We start from the raw sequence: 21,691 nt of genomic DNA, 5'->3' as shown, positions 1-21,691 counted from the left end.
GCATTCTTGAATTACTACTAGCTGTTCCTTTTAATATCGGGAGTTTTCTCTATCATTCAGCCTCATCCATATGTAGAAAAACTGTAGGGGCAGGTTCTCTAGCCCACACTCGCAAAGGTTCCTGGACTGTGCAGCATCTGGATGGGAGTTAAAACTGAAAGAAAAAGTCAAGATCCATCTAAAGTTTCATAGATTTATATGCTTTTATATTTAAGAATATCTTCAAGCCAATCCTCTGTTGACTCTGCATGTGTTTATATGCAGTTTAAGAGAATAATAAAAATAAAATGTCTCTCCATAATGGAAGAATTGGTAGACGTCCCATTACAATAATTATCAACGGTTTGTATAAATGTACTGAATAAGTGCTGAATACTTAATGAGAAATGAAAGGGTTCTGGGATTATAATGTGGCCACACAAAATAGTTTGGATGTTATATGCTGACGATTGACATAAATTCTATGTGAACTCCAGTTAAAGAAAAGTCTTGGATTCCCTATGAAATATAATTGGCAAAAGAACCCCAAAACCCAAACCTGGCAGGTAATACAGTTGCTACTTTATTAATTTTGTGGATGTTTATTTACCTAATAAAATGAACAGACCTGTTTTTTTGTAAGAAGGATTCTAGGAAGTAGCTAGCTGCTTAGAAATGAAGAAGTTTTTTTTTTTCTTAAGAGGAGGAGAAGTGTGTATGTATCAAACAATTGAAATCAGAAGTGTTGGTGTTAACCTCCATCTGTGCTCCAGACCCTTAGCTATGAGCAGTACCACTAGTGCAGTGCTGGTCTGCGAGGTAGGCTGTGTTTTATCCTGGGGTCAGAGATACCGAAAGGAAGAAAGAAAAAGAAAGATTAATCTGATAAAGGCATGGCCATTTCTAATCGGACTGATGGGAAACTGTGGTATGAAGTTAAAGAGGCAACACAGGGTGAATTACTGTGATGAACTACCTTAAAGCTGAAGCAATCAAATAGATAGCTCTCACATATAAAAATTACTGTGGCATCTTTATTCATCAACAGTTTTGCACAAGTGTCTCATGTTCAATCCCTTCCACGAACAACTAAAGCACTCTGATACATTTGATCAGATTAACCCTTACCGGGGAGACTCAGCCACTGAGGTGGCTACTTCTCACTTCCCAGAGTTAGTTTCTCATTGTCATGCAGAAGAATAAACTTTTCAACAAACTCCAAAAAGTAACCACACGGTGCCTGCACTTGTAACCTACTGTAATGGAATTGAAAGGGCTTTTATTCTTGTGTGTGATAGCAATAAAACTTTTTCACATAGGCTGACAGCTGAAAACTTGCGGAAGTGAAATTTGTGACTCCTTGTTCAGAAAGTATTCATATAAACAGACATCTGATGGAGGTTTTCTGCATATTTGTAGAGGACGAAGAATCACATAACAAAATTCAGTAATAAAAAGCCTACCATTGAGTAACAGATTTGAGTATTTAAAACAGATATATTTGATTCAAATATAGTCAAATTCTATGAAAAGCAAACATGGTATCCTAGAGAATTCAGCATAAAACTCCTGTAAAAATTCACTCACATAATTTTAAGAATTAGATTATGATTTACTCTTAAGAAATGTTGAAGTCTTCCCATGATGCTGAATTCTTCGAGTCTTTTGAAGTTAATGGGCTCTGAAGATACTCAATATTTTGCAGGACTGCATGCAAGTGAACACATAATCAAACGAATACCAGTTTGTGTGATCAGATGTGTTCTTTACCAAGCATCACGTGATTATGTTCCCACACATCACTCTGCTTAACACAGGACTAGGAGTAAATACACAGCTATTGATAAAGAAAATAAAGTGGATATAGAAAAACTGATCTAATAATAAGGTGTATATGTTGTTAGAACTTTATTTTTTTAACATTGATGTTATATCACCCACAGAAGAACTAGAAGGATTTAAAACAGTATCTTCCGTGTAAATAGCCTATCCTGTCCTTCTGAAGAGATAGGTCAGTATCCCAAAAGGATGTATACTAACACTGAAAATGATGAACAGCGATGATGAACCAGATACATTTATAGTTGTGAGAAAAAAACAACAGATGTAACTTTTAAACTTTTTTCTTTTTTTAGTGTTAACCTCACTTACAAATCTGTAATAAATACAATGTGATTCCAAGTCTTTTACTTGATTACTCTGGTTTTGTATCCTAAAGGATTTACATTAAATAAAAGGTAGCATTTTCAGAAATCATTTTCCTAAGATAATACTGCTTTTTTTTTTGCAAAACTGAAAAAAAAAATTTTTTTTATTGATGTTGGAAGCTGTATTTCTTAAAGATCAAGCAAAATCAGTTAACACTACTTCAGACATAGTATACGTCACTTTACAGAAAGAGTACTTTATGGGACATTCAGTCAACATACTGCTGTGCATTCGCTGAAATACATTTATTGATTACTTATCAGGTGTCTTATATTGTGTAGTTTACAGGACAATTACACTATTTGCCCAGTTCTGGAATAAGTTTTTCCAAACTTTTCGAAGAGAACAATCGATGGTAACACTGTTTGAAAGTCCTAGAGAAATGAGAGAGACAAAAGAATTGTTAAGTTTGGCTTTACTTTTTTACCATGGTTTTACTTTTTTTTTTTTTTTTAAGGTATTTCAGAGCTCTAAATATCATCTCTAGTTAAATTTCATTATATGAGTTAGAATGTAAATTATGCAAAATAAGGTATATGAAACATACATTATTATATCATATGTACATTACTTTGAAGAAGAGCACAAAAATTGAATTATTAATTGCAAGCAAATATCTATTTCAAACTCTAAGTAACTATAGGTACTGCAAAAATTTCCTGACCCAAAAACTAGATTTTATAGTCTTTTGCAGATCATGGTATACAAAATTATATTCTACTCCCTGGCAACCAGGTAAGTTAAAGACAGCAAGACATCCTTGCAATATTTTAACTTTTCTACCTTGTTGAACATTAAAACATGGATATTAAACCAGCTTCATGAGAAATGGTAAAAAATGAACAAGTATTAGTGGCAACAAATTGATTAGGAGTTCTGGTAGAAAAAATACAAGCAGGGTGACTCCTGATCATGCTTTTTCCAGGAAAAGTTCTTGGTTATTACACTCAATTTTTTAAAACGTAAACGCTTACAAATTTAAATTGAATGAGAGAAATGCAAGTGAACCTATGCCTTAAGAGTACAATGTTAATACAGCAAACAAACAAGAAAGTAAAAAAAGCTAAGTATTCTAAACAGTATTTTGATTTAGCTACTTCCTAATAAACGCTTGTGGTAAACAATTAGCAAGTCCATGGTGTTTAAGATCAAGGTTTTAAAGCATTCTTAATAAAATTATTTTCTTTGACCCTGAAATACTGGGAATAGTACCAGCAATACAAAATATTTGTTTTGCATTAAAAAATTGTTCTCCCTTTCTGAAAGTAACATGGCACAGATGAATTATCAGCTTTCCAGGATCTGATGATCAATTTTTAAGAAAGAAGTTGGTATGAACACTTTCTACTCTTTTCTGTTGTCAACATGATGTTCTGTGAAAGTGCGTGGAAAAGCAATGTCTTCATAAAATGTCTGAGGCCATGAGTGAATGAAAGCTAAAATTTTTACCTTTTCAACACATTTCACAATGTGAAAGGTTTGGTTTTCTCTCAAAAACAGAATGAAACCTTTTTTTTTCTGAAAAATGACATGAAGCAGATTTATCATTACCTGGGTAATTCAGATTTAGCTACTTCAGAGACCACAGTTCAGTTGAATCTCCATAAACAGACAGAGCAACTACAACTTCTGGTAAGCTTCATGCAACCACTGACATGGCCCACCTCAGTTTCATCTGCACTGCGTATTGCCAAACTGCGACCATATCATTTCTTACATCTGCTGCTTAAAGTTATTTGGTAAGATTCCTCCAACATTCTGGTGCATAAATCTTAAAATAGCAAGGTAGACATATACATTCAAAATGAAATACTCTCTGTGTGGTGTGAAAGTGAGTACTGTCCCATTCTTAACTGTTCACAAGATTTAATTTGTAATGTTTCTCTATGCTTTGTACCGCCAATTTCTTACCTAACAGAAACAGCCTTTTTGCATATTTTCATATTAAGAATGGCAGAGTATTTTAATTTTCATTGTGTGTTTGGCATCACAAGCACCTTCTTACTGCAGGAAAAGTTGTCCATATAATAATTATAATAAATATTATTATAACTCCGGCATAACTGCAAATAGTTTCCCTCTAAAGTGAAGCTAGTTATATTTAATTCAGTAAATTCACCAGGCTAATATTATTAATGGGAATGGAAAAAACCCCAGCTCTAGTTGCCAAGAAAGCAAACAGATAATACAGCTATAATTTAGGATTAAGCAGTAATTCAGAGCAGATACAGTACCCTTTATTTTGAAAATAGGAAGTATATTTTTAATTTACATGCAGGACAGTTAGGTACAGTTTAACAAAAAAAGCAGTGAACTTGGGGTGAGACAGGGAAACCAGTAAAAGGTGTACACCCCCCACATCAGGATAAAATCAGGAATGGTAAGGCTGAGCATGAGAAGTCTTCATTTGCTGGAGCAGACGGCTTTTGCTATTAGGATGCCTGGCCAAACAAAAACAATTGGCTGCCAAAATTAGCTCCTTGGGACGATTTAGGAGCCTTTGAAATGAACAGTTTTTTGAGCTGGAACTAAGCCCAGGTCCAGCTTCAAACTCAAATCAAAATGACAAAGAGGAAATTTTCTGTGCCACACGCCCCCTCAGTGTAAGATTACTTTGGGTTGGCAGCTGTACTGTTTATCTTGTTATTTAAAGCTATTTCACTAGATACTCACAACTGAGCATTTAAACAACTGGCTCCGATTATGACGACAGCAGTTATGTTTGACCACATTTAGGAAACATCACACAGTCTGATGGATAAATAAAAGTGTTGCTGGCTTTACAGTTAGACTAATTAAAGAAGTTTAGAATTATCCAGATAAATGTTGCACAGTATGCATATAAAATATAAATATCTTTTCAGGAAAAGAACCCCAGCCGTTTCTGTATTTGAAGATACAGATTTTAATCAGGTTTCAACGTGAAAAAGTAAGGCCTGAAAATACCACTTGGCCTTGCAAGATCTACCTCACAGTGCTGAAGAGAGTCTATCCCACTGTATCATTTTGGCAGGAAAAGGAATTGCAAGCCATGTTCTCATGTCTATCTAATTTGATGGTGAAATGTTGGTTCAGGTGAAGCACTGCAATGCACGGCTGGTTGATTCTGGTAGGCTGCCAGGATCATCTTGAATTTAAGCCGATTGCTACATAGCATAGAAGTTATGAAGTTATGTAGATAATCCTTTTGAAGCTGCAAGAACAAAAGTTGTGAGTGGAGAAATACAGGCTTCTTCAAAATTATTTTCACCGTCAGTCCCTCATTGTTGGTAGCTGGAATGAATTAGCTTACAAATATGAATTCCCACATATTGGTGAAATTGACCCTACAGTTTTGCAGTCTCAGGATCACAGGAGCATGGAGCTGAGCTTTATGGAATTTTTCCACAAGGCATTCTTAAATCATGTCATATAATCCTCAGCATCAGAGACCTGTAATTCTCAGGACCGGAACCTATTTTTAAATTCCCAAACAAAGTTAATATAACGCTTCCTTTTTAAACTTGTCAAGCTTTGACTCCTTTCACTCTAGTAAATTGTAAGTGACTCAAGTTCAACTGACAGAGCTTAACAAGACCTATGGACCCTTTCAATATATTTGACTACTTGACTGTCATGTGTACTCATCCCTTCTAAAAAATGGGAGTCAAAAAAGGTGACATAAAGACACCAAAGATTTGTCTCAATCAGCACACTCTGATATAATAGATTAGACTTGCCAAATTCTCAGATAATTTATCTTTGGAATGTTATTGTTAAAGCAAATTCTAAAGAGATTTTACATCTGAGTATGCAGACATACATAAATACAGACCACATAGAAATAACATTGGCAAACCAAGGAGACCTTTTAGACCTACGTATCAGCTTGAAGACCTTTGAAAATGCATTCCCTCACATTCCAGTGAAAAATTTGCACTAACAGTGTTTCTTTCCAAACAATTTGAGAGTACTGTACAATTTCCTGTAATATAAAAATGCACTTTGGAATGAGATAGGAATTACAATTAAGTATCTTCTTGGAAATTTAATGAAGTAGAAAGTTAGCTGCTGCAGACCAAAGCAAGAATAGGCAAACAGCGGTAGCATATCTATTCACAGATTTTAAGGTCAGAAAGTACCATTATGACCATTTATTCTCAGCTCCTACATACTCACTTCAGGTAATTTTCTACAGCAAATCAATCGAGTCCATAATAACTACAAATCTGTTAAACACGTGATAAACTTGGAACAATAAGCTTACAATAAACTTTTGATACCTGATTTACAGCTTTGCATAGTCTTTCTGTGTAATGACAAATTTCATTTTGTTGCATAAATAGAGATTTGGTTGCATAAATGGAGATTAAAGTTGCATTAGGTTGTATGAATGCAGATTTCCTCCATAGGTTAGGAGAAGTAGTGTGTGAAGGTGTTTCAAAGATAAATTGTATAACCTCTCTAATGAAAAGTATTCTACCTCTAGCGGTGATTCAGAGCACCGAGTCCTCTTCTGAGCCAGTCTAACAATACTGAAGACCCTGTATAATTGCATGATGTCAACCATAACACCATGTGCTATTCAAAAGGTAAACCAATCCATGAAAGGTTTGGATCTCAGAGAAACTTTTTTGTAGTGCTGGAATTATATCTGTTGAGAAGAATCAATGGCAGAAGGAATAACTGAAAAGAGGGCACAGCTGCTAGAATCCTAATTCTACCTTCATGCTATTGAATAGTAAAAACAGGGAACAAAACTCACTTTTCTTTAGCTTGAAATCAACATCCACAGGTACACATCAAGACTTTAGAGGATGCAGTGGGAAATTCTGCAAAAATGTCCATGCGGTCCTTAGTGTAGGGTAAGCCCACTGAGCAATCTCGCTTCCCCCACAAGGCTGGGACACAGCTCATGTGCACACCTCATTTGAAAACCAGGCAGTACTGCCAAGTGCCACTGTACAGCCATAGTCCACAACCCCCTCTGTTTAATACTGAGTGGTCATGTTTAAGTATTCCCTATGATCCTAATGCTTGTAATAGTAAAATTAGAGTTTTAAATTGAGCTGTCATAGTAAGCCTCCTGACCTTTTAATAGCCATGGAGGTCTCTAACAAGGAAGCAAACCAGAAATGGCAAGCTGTTATACAAGTAAAATGTTGATCCAGCTAACTTTCATTCTTAGCAAATTTATCAATACTGGTTAACAATACTTCCAACTAGTACAGGGCCTTCTGACATGACAAAATGAGTGTAACAACCCATTCTGTCAATAGAACACAAATGTCATTTCAAGTGCTCAAAACCCACTAAGCTACCCTAAAAAAGATTGATTTATCTGCTCCAGTGTTTCTTTGGGGCAAACTTTTCTCACAACTGAAACCAATTAGTGGGCCTGGCACTTGTAGTGCAGAATGTAGGTCAGCATCAAGTAATAAAAAAGTATTGACTTTTCTCTGTCTGTAAGCAGCATGAAAGGGGTGCCATGGCCTTGTCGTATATGAAAAGAGCTCCATTAATTTCACTTATTTCAACCAGGGCTGTCAAATACTAATGCTTCTATTGCACTTTTCACACAAAGTACATTGACACCAATCTTGGCCTCGGTGAAACAAGTTTACAATATTTCAGTCAGTGAAAGGGGTACTATAATTTTTAATTCCCTGTTGTACATTTAGTCTCTTTAAGCAGAACTGCTCATAAGACCTATTGAGAGATATGAGCTGGGACATTAATAATGGCTACACACTTCTTCCCATGGGCAACAGAACCTATTTCTTGGGCATAGCTTCAACAGCTAATTAGCCATAAAGTTCAGGACACAGTTGTTTGGCGTAACTCTGTTTTTGTGGCTGGTGGGCACAGACTGCCAATTTTGCTTTCTGCTGTGGAGAAAGATCCAAAAACGAGGAATAGGTCTTCTGTGACTTAAGGCTATAAAATTGAAAAGCTAATGTGTTAACCAATTGGGTCAACTAGCCCCTTCAAATAAGAGATAATAACAAAAGCCTGGATCATGCCTTAGGGACTGGATCTCATTGTGTCAGTGCAGGGTATTGACTTCCAGGGAAAAGCATGCCTAATCGGAGTTCCCTGCGCTACAGTGGACAAGTGACCACTGCTGGGATGAAGGGGGTAGAATTACAGCTTTCCCTATTCAGCTTGCCAGCGCAATGCAGAGGAGGAGAACTAGGAGCCATCAGCAAACTCCTCCTTTGACTGTCTACTACTGCTACCAATTCCAGACCCTCTAAATTTTGTTCTTTTGGGTAAGTGCAATGAAAAAAACTGTGCTTCCATGAAGACTTTATGAGCTTCTCCATATTGTGGAACAACACAGCGGTGGTCAAACTGACCTAAAATGTTATGATCCTGTTTCCCTCTATTCCTGCAATTTCCCTAAACTGCCTGCTTTTTTTTTTTTTTTTTTTTTTTTTTTTGCAAGTGAAGTTTATGGTTCTTCTTGACAAGCTTGAGGGCTCCGAGTGAGATGTCTAACTCATTCCCTAATTACCTCCTGCAAATGCAAACATCATCAACAACAATAAAACTCTGATTTAAAAAGACTGGGTGACTATGGTAGAAGGCAATTTTCTACTTGCTTTAACGACTTCATAAGTGCAAGTCTTACCCTTTGAATCAACTTGCTATTAGATCTTAAAATAAAATGATATTGTATAGCCATCATAAAAGGCAATTTTATAACCTTCTGTGTTACGCTTACATCAGGCAAGTTTTTTTGCTTGTTAGTTTTAGTCTTTTATTGACATTATGATAATGTGTTGTAAAAAAAAATCAGGAAATTATGTTCACAGTAGGAAATCTAACAACATTATTTTAATATCCTATCTTCCAAACAGAAAGAGAAAACATTAATTGCTATTTAATTTATGTACAAACATTTCATTATTATTACACTTAAATTTTCATGGAGATTTAAAACTATCACTGACTCTTACACATTTCATCTTTTGAAATTACAAATGAGGAAATCAAACTCAAACAGTGCTTGCTAGAAATTATGAAAGATTTCTAATTATGTTTCATGAATTTGAAAAACCACTGGTCTGATAATCACATAGGTTTAGATACTTCCTGCATGATGTGTCCAGTACGAGCAGCGCAGCAGTGTGTGCTCCTCTGTGACAGTCTAACATGGAAATTATAACTCTATTCCTCCCTTTCTCTAATATTCTGAGAAGGAAGTGTTCTGCTGCTAATCTGTGCTCACTGAAGTTTGCTTTCTTAGCTCAGCAGCTAAACTGTGCTAATCTGTGCTTTGGACATAACTGGAGATAACTGGCTAACACAAGTCAAGCTCTAAAACTTCTTGTCCTCATTTGTGCAAAGTAGGGGAGGATGTGTTCTAGCCTTGAAAAGAGCTTATTTCTGCTCCTGCATGGTTAGAAGCATTTTGGACAAAGGAACAATAATATATCCCACTGTACCCTTCCATAGCTGCACAAATTAAGCTATGACATGGCAGAAAATAATGATGTTTTTGAGCATGCAATAGTTTGAGCCATTGTACAAGGAAAGCACAAATATTTCTAAATGAATAAGATATTTTGAAATAGCTGCGTTCATTAAGGATTACAAATGTGTCAATGCTTACAGTGCTTTCTCACAAGCAAAGGCAAATTATCTCTTGGCTTTGATGGAAGTTTTGTGCAAGGAAGGACAAAGGAAAAAAGGGAAAGGATTTGGTCCAGTGAATTACTTTTTCTCATAAGTATTGGCTCTCTAAAATTAACCTGGGATCTGAAACTAACCTATCCTTTTTGTCATGTGTAATATAACCAGCAATGAAGATTTGTGGTCCAAATTTGCATTTGTTACATTTACTTAGTAACCTGCAGTCATTGTGGTTGCCCAAGGGGAAGGAAGGGTGGAATTCCCAGCTGTACCCTATAAGTTCATTTATTCCATTTATTGATGATCTGCACGCCAGACATTGTCTGGTCCTTCCTCCCAAACATGTACTAGCTTTGCAATGCTTTAAAAAGAAATATATTCTTTTTTATAAATAACTGTTCAGATAATGAATTTATTTATGTGTATAACACTAATCTACTGAAGAATAATAAATCACCTTTATGTAGACACTTTTCAGGTACTTTTAGACATAATCAGAGCCAGTATCAATATTAAAAGTATAGTTTGCCACACAAAGTTACAGTGCATGCTGTACCATACTTTAGTCAATGTTATGAAACAACATCACCCAAATTCTGTTCTGATTGTCTGTATTTGAATCAAAATTGCCAAAGATAATATTCTATTTTTGCAACTCATGTAGCCTTTTTTTACAAGTAAATTAAATTAAGAAACGAATGTGAATTTCTCCGCAAGCTATTTCATACTTGGATACCCTTGAACTTTACTGAATCTGGGCTAAAAAACAAATGTGCAGTTGAAATAGTTCAGTAGGTATTCAGAATCCCAAGAGGTGTTTATTTGCTATTGTCATGCAAATGTCTACTTCTTGCAGGGTATTTTAACAAAACATTTTTGAAGAGGGGAGTAGATGTTCATCTTAATTTATTTAAGATGTATAAATAATATTGTCAAGTATGAAAACACCCTGATGAGTAATACACAACCGTTTTATAAAGTTATTAAATCTGAAGTGGAACTATGCCTAACACTACATTCCTGTGTACAGAAAAATATAGAGTCTTAAAAGCATCTGACGAAAAAGTAAAGAACATATTTTTATCATAGTGCTTGTATTTTTAAACCAACTCCTTGTCCCATCCACCACACACACTGCTAGCAACAGAACTTGTATTACAAAATAATGCACTTAGGGATAAGTATCTTGACTTATGCCATTTATAAGCTGCCCCTTTCATTGTCTAATCTGTTCAACCACAACATTCTCTTTCCAGCTGAAAATAAGCCAGTGCTAAGTGTTGACTGCCAAGACAAACTCAGAACCACTTTTAACCTGCTGGACTAAAGCCAGAAAATGTTTAACCTGCCAGGATGAAGTTGTAACTATCTCTAACTTGCCAAAATCACGCCACTAGGAGTTAAGGAGAAAAAATTCTGAGTTGAAATCTTCAAGTGAAAACGTTTTTTATCTTATCAGGTTAAGTTGTATTTGTTTGAAAATAAGTTGTAATAATTTAGAATCAACAACAACAAAAAACCCCACATTGATTGCGCTGTATTTGGCATATGCAGCAAAAACAGTATTCCAGTTAGATTTCATCTGGTTTCACATTGTTCTGGATGACGCTTTCAAACCTGATTGCATTCTGCGATGAAATGACTAGATATGCAGATCAAAGGAGAACAGTGGATGCTGTCTAGCTGAGCTTTAGCAAGGCTTTCAACACAATTTCCCAGAGAATGCTTTTAACCAAGTTGGTAAATTATAGTCTAGATGTGCAGACTAATAGATGTAATAACTGTCAGAAGTATCAGGTTCCAAGGGTAGCAATGAATGCATTTCCTCAGGTACTGTCTTGGGACCTATCTTGTTTAATATCTTCATCGATGACCTGGAGGTGGAGATGGAATGCACTTTCATCAAGTTCATGGACAACACCAAACTAATGGGTGCCATCAATACACTCGAGGGCTATCATTCAGAGTGATATAGACAGGCTAGAGGAATGGCCTGACAGAACCTCACAAACTACAGTACGGACAAATGCATCTGGCACAGACTAACCCCAGAAACGAAGCAGGCTGGAGGCTGACAGGCTGCGTAGCAGCTCTGCAGAAGAGGACCTGGGGCTCCTGGTGGGCAGCTAGCTAAACATGAGTCAGCAATGTGCCCTAGCAGTGATGAAAGCTAAAGAGAAAAACAGCTTTCCTGTTTTGTAAATATAAGCTACCTTCAGAAAAGATTGAAATGATCAAAGAGGAAAAGCCCTTCCTCATTTTGCAGGCAGCTTACTTTGGAGATAAGCTAACACTAGAAAAACTACTCATCTCCTATCAAGTGTTCACAAATGTTCTCACTAATCAATAAAACTGGAACAATAGCTCTTAGGCTAATACCTATTGTTATTTTTTCTATCTGTATTTATTCGTGTGTCATGTTTTTCTTCATTTTTCAATGGCACTTCTTCTCTAGTGTAAATCCACCAGTTCTTTGATAGCGTTCAGAAATAGCATCAGCAACACTGATTATTCACTCAGGTGCCACAGATTTGTTTTGGCATTGACATGAAGCTAGTTCTGTCAAACTAAGAAAACTTCAGGGAGAGGAACAGTTGATATTTATAGCCAAACATTATTTCAGATTCAACACTGTTCAGAAAAATGAAATGGATTACACATATTAGCACAAATTAAAAAAATAGATTGATGAACACTTCAAAAACTAAAACCGTGCTGTCTTGGTTCTGATATGAACACATGTTATATATACTAAACGTAACAACTTGTGCAAACATATTCTATGGTAGTACATAAGCAAAAGTTTATTTCATTTTTCAGCTGGATAACTTCCAAACTAAATTCTATGCTCCGTTGTCCATGTTGAGGAAAGAATTTAGCCTTAAACTTTCTTTAACATCTATGTCTTTAATGTCTATGCAGAACTTTCAATGTATAGCTGAGTAGTATCATATCTTATAAATGAACAGGAACAGGAATTTTTACAATGTTTTATATGCTAATTTATTCATTGACAGTGTAGTAGCAATATAAGTTATACTGTAAAGTTTCCCATACTTCTCTGAGGACTTTGGATTTGACCTGAAGTGTTGAAATTCTTTAAATAGCAACACATTTTGGTCTTCCTCCTGCCAAAGGCTTGGGCATCTGCAAAACTACAAATCATGCCAAACTCTTTGAGTGATATATGGAGGACCACAATCCACTAGGAAATAAGCTAAGACCAACTCATTCATTTCATTTAGGTCCTTCAGTGGGATTTGAACCATCCAGCCCACAAACCATGTCTCATGAGATTGCAGCATACATCCAGCCCACAGTAATAATGATTCATATACATATATGTGTATATGCTTTATTGCTACCTTTAGCTGGATTAAAAGCAATATATCAAATTTTATATTTCTGCTTCTTTTATTAGCTTGCTAGCACTTGATCAGCTGATAATGAAATGTTTTTTTATAAACTGGAGTTTGTAAGTCCTATCCTGAGAATGTAATATTTCAAAAAATAGCCTAAGCTTTGGGGAAAAAACCAATTACAGAAACAGCATTAAAAATGCCAAGCACTGGGCAGAAGCAATTCTGGATCAGTTTAAAAAAGTGATTGATGAAACTCTAATCTGAGCTGAAGGAAGAGTTTCACGACAAGCTGTGACCATTCCACACACTTCATTAGCTGCCATAATTAGCCTGGTGTTTCAATTTGTTAGAACTGGTGGGGACAATTTTACTCAGAATGCAAACATCAAAAACCAGGGTGCCTCAGACTTCAGAAGAGGCTGATGAGAAGCTTTTCTAGTCTCTGTTAACTAAAAGATTAATTACAGCTGATGGGAGGCTGTACTCTGATTGTCACTCTGTCTATGTGCATTACTTTTAGCATTAGAAGAAAGACATGGTTGACACTACACTGCTCAATCAAGCAGGTTCGTATCAGTGCACAAAGTCTGTTAATATGCAGTGTTCTTATTGTTTCTCTTTTTCTTCTTTTTTTCCTCCCAAAGTTTGAGACTTTCATACCTAACATGTTATACTTTAAAAGAACGGGGTATTCAGTTGTTAGCGATAAGCACTTACCACCTATGCTGTCATTCCTTCATACAACTACAGGTGAGAGATTCTAACACATCTCAAAGCTACTGATTGGGAATATTATTAGTTCCTATTATCACAGTCAAAATGTAAATTCCTACTCAAATAGTCTCATTATGGAAAAAAAAACAATACAGTTGTGAAACAGATACAGCCTTTATATCTTATCCCCTTTACTTTAGGTGCTATTACCTCTGTACATTAACTCAAAGCTTGTAAGGTTATTTAAATGAAAGTGAAGGCTGAATTTGAAGTGCAAAGGTTATTCCTTAATAATTCCATAAGTCTCATTCTAGAATACTAACAGATGGTAATACAACTACTCATAAATAACTCCTTATGTGGATATGCCTTTCAGTTTCCCTACATATTTTATGCTGAGATCAACAAAAACTATGAGACGAAAGAATACAGTTTCTTATCTCTATCATGGTGGAACATCCTTTTAACCTGAGTTTATAAAGGGCATGTTGAAACAAGCTCTTCATTGCATTAAATGAATAAACACTAAAGTGTATTCCAAAGTGAATATCATATTACTATTTAAAATGAAGCGAACGAGTTCAGAGTTGATTCATGATATAAATTTTAAAGAAAGAAGCAGTAGCTACTTACGTCAAACCATTAAGACAACAAGCATGTACTGAAGGAATTGGTCAAGATACTGAATTTCTAAAGTGTTTCTGATTAAACAAGAGGCTTTAAAGTGTTTAAGCAGTGTGTGCAATGGGGATTATTTAGAAAGTTAAAACATACATATATCTCCCTCAAAGAATTATTGGTTAAAGTTAATTCTTACTAAAAAGCAAGATTTTCTTTTATGCCACTAACATACAAGTTACATTATTAACTGAGGAAGGTAGGCAAAGCAAGACATTTATCATCCAACAGACAAATGACACAGAATTGCTAGTTAGACAGTATAATAAGTACCATCTAATTTTCTCTTTCAAATCAATTTATTCTTCAAAGCCTTGCATCATCATCAAGGGACTGCATTTTCCCGTTGAGAAATTACAGCACTGAAAATCAGGTTTTATAAAATATTCAACTAGTTGCCGACAAACCCTTACAAATAAATACTAGAATGGATTTGATTAGAAGAGTGGTGACAGTATCTTTTCTTATGCAAATAACTGAATGGTTTGACTTTTCTCAGTCACTACTTTGTAGTATTCCCTCAAAATCAGACCCTGTAACTCATCAGTAACCTTCACCAGAAAGATTTTCCAGCCTTTCTTTTCAGCCTTCCAGTTATTCACAGATTCTTTTCTGCATTTATTTAAACAGTAGCCAGGAATACATTTTGTATATTTTAATTTGCTTCACAGTGTTTACCTTCCTTCTACACCTAAGAAAATAATTTGAAAGATCGCTGATAGTTAATAATCATTTGCATTATGTATATCAAGAGTAGCATTTTTCAAAGGCAGCCCAGCAGTGGTGACCTTAAGGAATTTCCCAAAGGAAACAATCTACAGCTCAAGAACTTTTCCAACGGGAGCTTTGAAAGTGATCTTCATAACAAAATGTATTTCTGTAAATGTGTCATTCAGTAAGGAATCTGGAAGAATCATTATGTCAACTGTCAAAAGTTGAAATCGTCATTTGCTTTCCTGGAAGACTCAATGGCTGCATCTCATAATGAGAGATATTTCATTCTAGTCCTGTGAATGAGAGGTAATGTCTGATGTTCCCACTGTTGGATATGACCTACTCCTGCCTTTTTTAATACATTTCCTTCTCAACAGTACATTATGACATTTACTAAAAAAAAGCAAAAATTTCAGAAGTAGAAGTTGCAAAAGTGACTTTAAGCCATTTTTTGTTACTGAATTTCAGAGACCACTTGCTTGTTAAGCTGGTCTGTGATATTAAATTGGGCAATGCTGCTCTTTTTTTATGCTTCCTAACCAGGTAGCCAAACACCTAAGCTCCAAAGAGCTTGCAGCTCTGAAGAGTAATGCGGCTATGGGAATTGCCTTATGTGGAGGCAGGGAATTACTCAAGTTAATTTTCACATGAAGATACAGCAGCGTTCTGACTCACAATGGTTGTTCTGAGAGCAGAAAATATAAGCTACAGGGTACAAAAGATAGACTTTTACTGAATAGTATAAGATGTATTATTGTAGGACCAGATCTTTGGGTCTAAATGATTTGGTTTGGTGCAGGACTCAGGATAGGAAGAGAAGTGACAGAAAGTGGCCTTATCTTGGAAACAGATAGTTGATAACTCAAACTAAGGGTCCATTTGGAGCATCTCAATAGATACATCAAATTGTGCCAGCAGTAATAATCGTACAGGAGCCATGTCATTGGCCAAGGATTGCTGGAGTGCATGCAACACACATTGGCAAAAATCCTTATTATTCCTGACATGGCTCATGAGGAAACTGGTAGTGTAACAAGCAAACTCTTGTTACAGATCATCTAATAATTCCCCTACAATAGAGTCACTTCTGGCTGCCACATTATGTCAGGTCTGCATTGCCTAGGAAAACACATTACAGTTGGATTGGGGAAGTAAGAATCTCATATTCAAAACATGCTAGCTCTTCTCATTGTATATTAGTAACTTCTGTCACAAAGTGTACTAGTAAATATGGCCTTAAAAGTTTTAAAACATGTAATAAGGCTGATAGTACAGATGCACATTCATTAGCCCATATCACACTCCATTAGAAAATATACTTGTGTAATCTTTTTTTCCTAATTAAAATGAAAGGAAAACAAGCAAATTCCTTTTAAAAAATTGTCATGGAGTCACAATCTGAGGGAGAAAATGTTTAAAGCTTCATACATACATTATACCTATCTCAAGTCCAATCACTGCAAGATTAGGAAAAATGGAGTTAAGGTGAAATTTAAATAAATTTCAGTATAGTCAGGGATAGAAAAGCATGAATAGTGTATCAAACAATTCTGCCACATAATGACATCATTCACAAGACATATGATTGTTGTGAGTAGTTGTTGTCCTACAGGGGATGAAACTAATTTTCAAACAGAACAAATCACATCCCCCCCTACCCCCTCTACTCCCCCCCCCCCCCCCCCATTTTTCCCTGGCAGTAATACTATACAAAGATAAATTTGCTGTGGAACCACAGGACACAGTGGTCTTAGAAGAATGTGTAAGAAAATGGGTTGGCCATAGCCATGTAGGAGAGTCACACTCACTTTCTAAAGCCCTGAGATTTTCAGGCCATATTAGGTTCTCCTTGTGGACCTCTTCCCAGATATCTGGAAATTAGGGCCCTATCTGATAATGTGATTCCACTTGGGCCATAATGTTGAAACAATGAAAACCACAGAGGCTATTGAACTTTCAGAGGCAGCAGACTATATAAAATAGGATTAATTCCTTGGACACACAGACAGTTCTCTCTTTCACCATAGAAAGTCCAAACTTAGTGAAGTCATATGAAAGGAATTATGCAGTTGAGACATTCATAGAGATTTGATCCTTATGATCTTCTTCATGGTAGAAAGCAAGTCAAAGATCAAGAATTTTTTCCATAGTCTGTTATCTCTATTATCCCAGATAGGAAATTTCTGCCAGTTCTTGGACAAAGAGGCAAATTTACACGTAGTGTAAATCAATGAAACTCTATACTTTGCATTATACTTATGTTGTAATAGTCTTTATGTAAACTCTGGCTTAAAATACATACACACACTGGTGTTTATCTGCTATATATGTCATGATTTAACTAAATACTTCTGCAACTTCATATAATCTCAGTTGAAGGCAATCACTGTCCAACAAAATCTATGGAAGCTGTTGATTGTGCCTTTATCTACACCGGCTGAAGTTGAGCCTGTAATTCTCTGCGTCTGGTGACAAAAATGGAAGCGATATAATTTATATAAGGAACAACTATTGCCTGCTCTAATGGCTACACAATACAGTGTGAAAATGCCAGTAGTGTTGACTACAGCCCAATTTCTACTGCTCCACCAAAACCAGAATTGTGTTGGTGGTGAGTTACAAGGGCTATTTTCCCTAGCCTAGGCAAGGCCATGACAATCAGAAATATTTGAACTTGATATTTGATTAGTGCTGGCAGTACTCTATAAGTGATTTCTACTCAACAATGTCTAATAATTTAATTATTTCCCATTATTAATGGAATGAAACATTTCAAAACAAACAGCTAGAATAACTGTTTTGCAGGAAGCTCATAATCATCAATTTATACATGTAGAAATCTTTCTAAAATTATATCAGGCTGGCCTGTGGAACTTGAAAGACATATTTTATCCCAATCAATGCATAAAAGTAAAATTATCCATAACTAAGGCATGTTTCTCTGCTGTACAGTTCAGCTGTAATGATCCCCACACACTGCACTTGCACATCAATTATGATAATCATAATCACGGTCGTTAAGCTGAATGTTCATTATTATCAGGATGCTGGTGACAGCAGATTCAATCATCGGGTGCAATGGGCAGGCAGTCACAGTCCCACCCAAGTTTCTGCAGGCAGTGTTGTGCCACATTAAATCTATGATGTGTTCCACATCCCACTCCATTCCAAAAGCTGTAGACGGTAAAGGTCAACTTTATGTTCTGTGCAATATGCTTAGGTTCTCTAAATTAATTCTTTGCAGTACTGGGTATTTTTATGCTTTGTAGATAATAAAATTCTGTTTAGGGCCAAAATGCCTGTGCAAATAATGAAACTGTGATGCAGTCGTACTGTAATTCACCTATAATAAGGCATCAGAGGAAAGAATCTATCAGGAAGGAACATCTTAAAATGTCACTTCCTGCATTTTGCAAATAAGAAAACATTAAATGCTGTCATTAAAGTCAGTTTTCTAAAATGCATATGCAAACTAATTCCAATACCGATTAAAGGCTGTAAGCTATCATTTCTGCCTCAGTAAATACGAACATATGTGAGTGTTTTGACAACTGAAAGATTATAGTTAGTGTATTTGATCCCTTGACTGTTCCATACATTGGAACTTATCATTGTAGATTAAATTCATAATGATTGGTAAATTTTTTATATTGATACTTCTCACATAAATTTTATCAGAGACACTCCAAGGTATTTAGACATATGATATTAAACTTAAAATACATAAGCATTTTTATTTTTATAGTGATTTACAACTGGGTAAACTAACTAGATTCAGTTTCACTAGAGGTATAGTATTTCCATTTCCTGTTTATTTTTAATGAAGAATTAGAATACAACAGTTTTTCCCTTAACTCCCAGAAACTTCTTTGAAATGTAAATGGAATGAGATAAAAATTTTCAGATTATAACTAGATGAAAAGAAGAACTATTAACTTTTCCTCACATAGACATGGTAATTATTATGTTTAGAGGAAGTCTATGCTAATACCCTTTCATTTTCCAGAAGAAATATAACAAGGCAATATTTTTCATTGTTGTTCATTTTGCTTCTAAAGTAATTATATAATTTACATACTAATCTTTTTGTGACTTGAATTAAAACGCATACTTATAAACACATGAAAACTTCAGGAAAATACAACTAAGACATGCTCATGAACGTACACGGGGAAACTTTCTTATATCTGGTTTAAAAAAAAAGCCAGCTAATATCAGCTAATATCAAATAATACCTCAGCAGCTCAGAGGGGTCACTGATCCACTGACCACTGAACTGACTCTTTGGAAGATCTTATACAGTAGTTTGTCTTATCAGCAATGATAAGAGAAACTTCTCTAATATAATACTGTCAGAAGCTGAATATATATCATGGCAGGGTTATGTTCAGGTTGTAATACAAGTTGCATGCACAAAAATATCACCTCATGGGAAACTCAAAGGAGTGTTGTGTTTAGCAGACAAAGTGTTAAGCAAAAATCTGATTTTTTTTTGGTAATGTTTTGATACATGCCCTTTAGCCTTGTGATTCATTAGAACAGGATAATGTTGTTCATAGCACTGATATATACAAACTGTTAATACAGTTTAGAAATAAGAAAATAATAGAGTTCTTTCAAATTTAACAGTTATGAAAGTATGACCTCACACCTGCGTATAGAACATCTTCCATTAAAATATAGTAAGGAGGTGGGGGTTTTTGGTTTGGTTTTTGGGTTTTTTTCTGATGATAATGACCCACTAAAGCAGCAGGTAGGTCATAAATAGCTCTTTCCTCCTCTTAACTCTCTGGGTAAGCACTCCTAATTGAAGCTTCATATTAATTTAGAATTGGGGTTGGAAGGCTGTATATCATGCTGGGTTAATGTATACAGCTATTCACCTCCAGAGATTTAGGTTGAAGTCTATCCAAGATCACAAGTAAAGTAAGTTTAGTTGTTTCAGCTAAGCCCATAATTTATATAATATTATATATGTGTGATATGATATACAATATATCTTTATACTGTTTGATATCATCATCTGAGCCTGATCAAGAACTGCTAAGGAATGGAAAAGGAATAGTCTTTACAGGACAAGATAAGTACCACCAATAAGACTTTTAGATCTTTTTTATATATCCTACTTACGCTGTGGGACTTCATCCAGTCATAACCTCCACTCATTGCTTTTCAAAGACAAATTCAGATCTTTTTGTTTGGATGTTGATCTTTGTGCCTTTATTTGCAATGAGATTTAATTAATGTATGTTAAAACACCAAAATTTTACTCTGAGCTAATTTTTAAAGCTTAAAGTTTTGAGAAAGAATTCTTTTTAAAAATATTACTTCTCAAACTAAGATTCCATGGAAATTGTTATATATTTACAAAGGTTAAGTTACTTTCAGGGAAATAAGTAATCATATCTTACAAAATCCCAGAATTGTTTAGGTTGGAAGAGACCTCTTGAGATCACCTAGTCCAACCCCCGTACTCAGCTAGAGCAGGTTGCCCAGGATGGTGTCCTGTTGGGTTTTGAATACCTCCAAGGATGGAGACTTCACAACCTCTTTGGGCAACCTGTGCCAGTGCTCTGTCACCCTCACAGTAAAAAAAAAAAAAAGGTGTTTTCTCACTTTCAGATGGAATTTCATGCATTTTAGTTTGTGTCCATTGCCTCTTGTCCTGTCACTGGACACTACTGAGTCCGAGAGGAGTCTGGCTCCCTCTTCTTCATTCTCTCCTATCAGGTGTTTATACACATCGATAAGATCTCTCTCAAGCCTTCTCTTCTCCAGACTGAAAGTTCCAGCTCTCTCAGCCTCTCCTCCTACAAAAGATGCTCCAGTCTCTTAACTACCTTTGTGGCTCTGTGCTGCACTCTCTACCAAGTCCATTATCTTTCTTGTACTGGGAAATTTTAATGTGATTGATTCCTAATACAAATAGCAGCAACGCAAACATTACACAAACCCATGTTAGAACATGTTCTGAGGAAAATTACCTCTTATAGCACTACAAAACCAGAAATATATGAGATGCTCCTGACAAAGGAGGCAGTTTAATGAGACTTAAAATAAAAACAGGTATTCACTAATTTTCAGAATTTTCCAAAGAATGTAAGCAGTAAAATATTTTGTTGTTTATAACCAGGTTTTGCCATAATTTTCTGATGGTTTACCTTAATGTGCAAGAGTAAATATGCAATCTCTCTTACATCAGAAAAGGCAGTACAGATAGAACAAAACTTTGCAAAACTTATATAACCAAAGCTGTACTTAATCAGGCTTTTAAATCCTTATCTTGTAGGTGGGTTGAATTTCCTCAAATTGAACTTACCAGAAAGAGAGTGGAGGAAACTTGACATCTCATCACATCAGCTCTAACTATGTGATTTTGTAAAATGCTAGAAAGATTCCCATTGGATTCCATGATCTCT

At 35.5% G+C, this 21,691-nt stretch overlaps 1 protein-coding gene across 1 annotated transcript in view; it reads right to left on the bottom strand.

The window, feature by feature from the left end:
- Positions 1–1,001: 1,001 nt before the first annotated feature.
- SPATA17 (spermatogenesis associated 17) overlaps positions 1,002–21,691 on the bottom strand; it is a 95,379-nt gene continuing 74,689 nt past the window's right edge. Inside the window, exon 10 of the mRNA XM_075147096.1 lies at positions 1,002–2,561. Coding sequence (XP_075003197.1) covers positions 2,481–2,561 — 81 coding nt within the window. The 3' untranslated portion in view covers positions 1,002–2,480. The remainder of the gene's footprint in view (positions 2,562–21,691) is intronic.

This window comes from Calonectris borealis, chromosome 3, assembly GCF_964195595.1.
Source record: "Calonectris borealis chromosome 3, bCalBor7.hap1.2, whole genome shotgun sequence".
NCBI classification, from domain to species: domain Eukaryota; kingdom Metazoa; phylum Chordata; class Aves; order Procellariiformes; family Procellariidae; genus Calonectris; species Calonectris borealis.
This window is presented reverse-complemented; position numbering and strand designations above follow the sequence as displayed.